Source organism: Babylonia areolata, chromosome 16, assembly GCF_041734735.1.
Source record: "Babylonia areolata isolate BAREFJ2019XMU chromosome 16, ASM4173473v1, whole genome shotgun sequence".
Taxonomy (NCBI): domain Eukaryota; kingdom Metazoa; phylum Mollusca; class Gastropoda; order Neogastropoda; family Buccinidae; genus Babylonia; species Babylonia areolata.
The window spans coordinates 30,096,131-30,102,884 of NC_134891.1; the positions used below are offsets into that span (position 1 = coordinate 30,096,131).

General features: G+C 50.6%; 1 protein-coding gene across 1 annotated transcript in view; it reads left to right on the forward strand.

Moving 5' to 3' along the window:
- Positions 1-4,101: 4,101 nt before the first annotated feature.
- Positions 4,102-6,754, forward strand: part of LOC143291312 (uncharacterized) — a 42,491-nt gene continuing 39,838 nt past the window's right edge. Inside the window, exon 1 of the mRNA XM_076601166.1 lies at positions 4,102-4,883. Within this exon, the coding sequence (XP_076457281.1) occupies positions 4,838-4,883 (46 nt within the window). The 5' untranslated portion in view covers positions 4,102-4,837. The remainder of the gene's footprint in view (positions 4,884-6,754) is intronic.

The following is a 6,754-nucleotide window of genomic DNA, read 5'->3' on the forward strand; positions in this document are numbered from 1 at the left end:
TTTCTTGTTTCCGGAATCTGTAAATAGTTCATTGCAGAATACCACCCGCACCAAGCTGGAATAAACGAAATTAGAATAGTGTGTTGGGACGAGAATACTCGTACCTGGTCTACAGGGGAAGTAATCTTGGTACGAGTAACTCGTGCCTGGAGCAGAATGAGCGAAACAGCAGTGCCCACCTCTTGCAGCTCAGCTTCCAACACACCGTGCACATCTCCGAGAGGCACTTCCATCTCGTGTTCCCCCCGCTGACAGGAAACGGCAGACAGGCAGGAGGTGAAGGGGAAAGAACTCAGAGCGATTTTTGTTGTGACTGAGCTGTCCCAGTCACATGACGCATCGAACACAACTTCTGAAACTTTTTGTGTGCAGAGAGAGAGAGAGAGAGAGAGAGAGGGGGAGAGAGAGCAAGGCAGGGAGACAGAGAGAGAGAGAGAGAGAGAGAGAGAGGGAGGGAGAGAGAGCAAGGCAGGGAGACAGAGAGAGAGAGAGAGAGAGGGGGGGAGAGAGCAAGGCAGGGAGACAGAGAGAGAGAGAGAGAGAGAGAGAGGGAGGGAGAGAGAGCAAGGCAGGGAGACAGAGAGAGAGAGAGGGAGGGAGAGAGAGCAAGGCAGGGAGACAGAGAGAGAGAGAGAGAGGGAGGGAGAGAGAGCAAGGCAGGGAGACAGACAGAGAGAGAGAGGGAGGGAGAGAGAGCAAGGCAGGGAGACAGACAGAGAGAGAGAGGGAGGGAGAGAGAGCAAGGCAGGGAGACAGACAGAGAGAGAGAGGGAGGGAGAGAGAGCAAGGCAGGGAGACAGACAGAGAGAGAGAGGGAGGGAGGGAGAGAGAGCAAGGCAGGGAGACAGACAGAGAGAGAGAGGGAGGGAGAGAGAGCAAGGCAGGGAGACAGAGAGAGGAAATCAAGAGAGGTGAGAACAGATAGGCAAGAAGACAGGTCTCCATTCATCACACCCCTCACTCCACAATCACACCCCTCACACCCCTCACTCCATTCATCACACCCCTCACTCCACAATCACACCATCACACCCCTCACTCCATACATCACACCGTCACACCCCTCACTCCATACATCACACCCCTCACTCCACAATCACACCATCACACCCCTCACTCCATTCATCACACCCCTCACTCCACAATCACACCATCACACCCCTCACTCCATACATCACACCCCTCACTCCACAATCACACCATCACACCCCTCACTCCACAATCACACCATCACACCCCTCACTCCATACATCACACCCCTCACTCCACACTCACATCACCCCTCACTCCATCATCACACCCCTCACTCCATCACACATCACCCCCACACTCACCCTACCACATCACACCCCACCACACATCACCCTCACTCACCACACCCCTCCTCCACCATCACACCCTCACTCACAATCCACACCACCCACTCCCCATCACCTCATCACACATCACACCCCTCACTCCAACATCACACCCCACTCACACACCCTCACTACCACACCACCCCCACCCCTCACTCCACACACACCCACATCCACCACCACTCACCCTCACTCCACACACCATCACCCCCACCCAACAACCCATCCACCCCCACTCCACCATCACACATCACACCCCTCACTCCACACATCACACCCCTCACTCACACATCCACCCCCTCCACACACCACACCCTCACCCAACATCACCCACACACCCCCTACTCACACATCACACCCTCACTCCCACATCACACCTCACTCCACACATCACACCCCCACTCCACACATCACACCCTCACTCACACATCACCTCACCCCTACCACACATCACACATCACACCCCTCACTCCACACATCCACACCCCTCACTCCACACATCACACCCCTCACTCCAACATCACACATCACACCCCTCACTCCACACATCACACATCACACCCTCACTCACACATCACACATCACACCCCTCACTCCACACATCACACCCCTCACTCACACATCACACCCCTCACTCACACATCACACATCACACCCCTCCCTCCACACATCACACATCACACATCACACCCCTCACTCCACACATCACACATCACACCCCTCACATCCACACATCACACCCCTCACTCCACACATCACACATCACACCCCTCACTCACACATCACACATCACACCCCTCACTCCACACATCACACCCTCACTCCACACATCACACATCACACCCCACACTCCACACATCACACCCTCACTCCACACATCACACATCACACCCCTCACTCCACACTCACACCCCTCACCCACAATCACACCCCTCACTCCACACATCACACCCCTCACTCCACACATCACACCCTCACTCACACCCCTCACTCCACACATCACACCCCTCACTCCACACATCACACCCCTCACTCCACACACCACACCCCTCACTCCACACATCACACATCACACCCCACACATCACACCCCTCACTCCACACATCACACCCCTCACTCCACACATCACACATCCACCTCTCACTCCACACATCACACATCACACCCCACACTCCACACATCACACCCCTCACTCCACAATCACACCCCTTACTCCACACATCACACCCCTCACTCCACACATCACACATCACACCCCTCACTCCACACATCACACATCACACCCCTCACTCCACACATCACACATCACACCCCTCACTCCACACATCACACATCACACATCACACCCCTCACTCCACACATCACACATCAGACCCCTCACTCCACACATCACACATCAGACCCCTCACTCCACACATCACACCCCTCACTCCACATATTACACATCACACCCCTTACTCCACACATCACACATCACACCCCACACTCCACACATCACACCCCTTACTCCACACATCACACATCATACCCCTCACTCCACACATCACACCCCTCACTCCACACATCACACCCCTTACTCCACACATCACACATCATACCCCTCACTCCACACATCACACCCCTCACTCCACACATCACACACCCTCACTCCACACATCACACATCGCACCCCTCACTCCACACATCACACCCCTCACTCCACACATCACACATCACACCCCTCACTCCACACATCACACCCCTCACTCCACACATCACACATCACACCCCACACTCCACACATCACACCCCTCACTCCACATTCACACCCCTTACTCCACACATCACACATCACACCCCTCACTCCACACATCACACCCCTCACTCCACACATCACACCCCTCACTCCACACATCACACCCCTCACTCCACACATCACACCCCTCACTCCACACATCACACCCCTCACTCCACACATCACACATCACACCCCTCACTCCACACATCACACATCACACCCCTCACTCCACACATCACACCTCTCACTCCACACATCACACATCACACCCCTCACTCCACACATCACACCCCTCACTCCACACATCACACCCCTCACTCCACACATCACACATCACACCCCTCACTCCACACATCACACCCCTCACTCCACACATCACACCCCTCACTCCACACATCACACATCACACCCCTCACTCCACACATCACACATCACACCCCTCACTCCACACATCACACCTCTCACTCCACACATCACACATCACACCCCTCACTCCACATATTACACATCACACCCCTTACTCCACACATCACACATCACACCCCTCACTCCACACATCACACCCCTCACTCCACACATCACACATCACACCCCTCACTCCACACATCACACATCACACCCCTCACTCCACACATCACACATCACACCCCTCACTCCACACATCACACCCCTCATTCCATGTTCACCCACAGACTTCAGAAGTCTTGACATACACCCCACACTCACGGGGAGGGTGAAATGAGTTTGAAGATCCTGGAGGAGATGGTGATGTTTAAAGCATGTCACGTTGTGAAGAGTGGCATTTGAACCAGCGTCACGTGTTACATACTGAATTGATTATCATCCCATTAGTGTGAACAGCACCAGGATTCGAAAAGCCATCGTCACATCTGGCCCTGCAGCACAATACGTGTGTGTACAGACAACCCTGATACTCGGAGATCTGCTATCCAGTCCGAGCCATACCTCTGTGTGCGGAGTCGTTTTTGTTTGCTGTTTACAGAGAGAAGGGAACAGTGTTGTGTGCTGTTTACAGTGTTAGAGACACAGACAGTGCTGTGTGCTGTGGAGGGACAGACAGACAGACAGACAGACAGACAGACAGTGGTGTGTGGTGTGGAGGGACAGACAGACAGACAGACAGACAGACAGACAGACAGTGGTGTGTGGTGTGGAGGGACAGACAGGCAGACAGACAGACAGACAGTGGTGTGTGGTGTGGAGGGACAGACAGACAGACAGACAGACAGACAGTGGTGTGTGGTGTGGAGGGACAGACAGACAGACAGACAGACAGACAGACAGTGGTGTGTGGTGTGGAGGGACAGACAGACAGACAGACAGACAGACAGACAGTGGTGTGTGGTGTGGAGGGACAGACAGACAGACAGACAGACAGACAGACAGACAGTGGTGTGTGGTGTGGAGGGACAGACAGACAGACAGACAGACAGACAGTGGTGTGTGGTGTGGAGGGACAGACAGGCAGACAGACAGACACAGACAGTGGTGTGTGGTGTGGAGGGACAGACAGACAGACAGACAGACACAGACAGTGGTGTGTGGTGTGGAGGGACAGACAGGCAGACAGACAGACAGACAGACACAGACAGTGGTGTGTGGTGTGGAGGGACAGACAGACAGACAGACAGACACAGACAGTGGTGTGTGCTGTCCAGCGTCAGAGGCAGGAGACATCAGCATGATGTTCAGACACTGGGTTCCTGTCCTCCTCGCTCTGTGTGTAGGTGGGTACAGCTGTCACACACACACACACACACACACACACACGCACGCACGCACGCGCGCGCGCACGAGAGAAAGAGAGAGACAGAGAGAGAACCAAACCATGATGGCTTCTTGGCGTTCCTCTAAATTCCAAGTTCAGCGAGCAAAACTTTCCACACTCTGTTTATAATGGGTTTATTGTTTATGTTTCTGATGGGTTTATCGTTCGTGTTTATAATGGGTTTATCGTTCATGCTTATAATGGTTTTATCGTTCATGTTTATGACGGGTTTATCGTCCATGTTTATGACGGGTTTATCGTTCATGCTCATAATGGGTTTATCGTTCATGTTTCTGATGGGTTTATCGTTCATGTTTATGATGGGTTTATCGTTCATGTTTTTAATGGGTTTATCGTTCATGTTTATGACGGGTTTATCGTTGGTGTTTATGATTGGTTTATCGTTCATGTTTTTGATGGGTTTATCGTTCTTGTTTATGATGGGTTTATCGTTCATGTTTGTATTGGGTTGATGGTTCATTTTTATGAAGGGTATATTGTTCATGTTTATGATGAGTTTTTCGTTCATGTTTGTATTGGGTTGATGGTTCATGTTTATGAAGGGTATATTGTTCATGTTTATGATGAGTTTATCGTTCATGTTTGTATTGGGCTGATGGTTCATGTTTATGAAGGGTATATTGTTCATGTTTATGATGAGTTTATCGTTCGTGTTATAATGGGTTTATCGTTCGTGTTTATAATGGGTATATCGTTCATGTTTATATTGGGTTTATCGTTCATGTTTATATTGGGTTTATCGTTCATGTTTACGATGGGTTTGTCGTTCATGTTTATGATGGTCGTTCATGTTCATGATGGGTTTATTGTACACGTCTATGATGGGTTTATCGTTCATGTTCATGATGGGTTTATTGTTCATGTCTATGATATGTTTATCGTTCATGTTTATGAAGGGTTTATTGTGTACGATACACAACTGTTTACGACGGTGCTATCTATTGTGCAGAGGTGTGTATTGTGGAAAGGTGGTGTGTGTTGTGGAGAGGTGTTGTGTATTGTGGGGAGGTGGTGTGTATTGTGGAGAGGTGGTGTGTATTGTGGGGAGGTGGTGTGTATTGTGGGGAGGTGGTGTGTGTTGTGGAGAGGTGTTGTGTATTGTGGGGAGGTGGTGTGTATTGTGGAGAGGTGGTGTGTATTGTTGAGAGGTGTTTATTATGGGGAGGTGTTGTGTATTGTGGGGAGGTGTTGTGTATTGTGGAGAGGTGTGTTGTGGGAGGTGGTGTGTATTGTGGAGAGGTGGTGTGTATTGTTGAGAGGTGTTTATTATGGGGAGGTGTTGTGTATTGTGGGGAGGTGGTGTGTATTGTGGGGAGGTGGTGTGTATTGTGGAGAGGTGGTGTGTATTGTTGAGAGGTGTTTATTATGGGGAGGTGTTGTGTATTGTGGAGAGGTGTCGTGTATTGTGGAGAGGTGTGTATTATGGGGAGGTGTTGTGTATTTTGAGGAGGTGTTGTGTATTGTGGAGAGGTGTGTATTATGGGGAGGTGGTGTGTATTTTGAGGAGGTGGTGTGTATTGTGGAGAGGTGTTGTGTATTTTGAAGAGGTGTTATGTACCCTACAGTGGTGGTATGTTTTGTGGAGGGGTGCTGTGTGTATCATGTATAGACGTTATGTATTGTTGATAGGTGCTATCTATCTATTTGTCTGTCTATCTATCTGTCTGTCTATCTATCTATATGTATACATACATAGAAACATGCTATCTATTGTGGAGAGGTGCAATAGCTGCGTGAGAGTGACCCTGGTAACATGTAAACAACTTATCCCTTGAGGAAGGAACGTGATCGTTTCGAAAGTTTGGAATA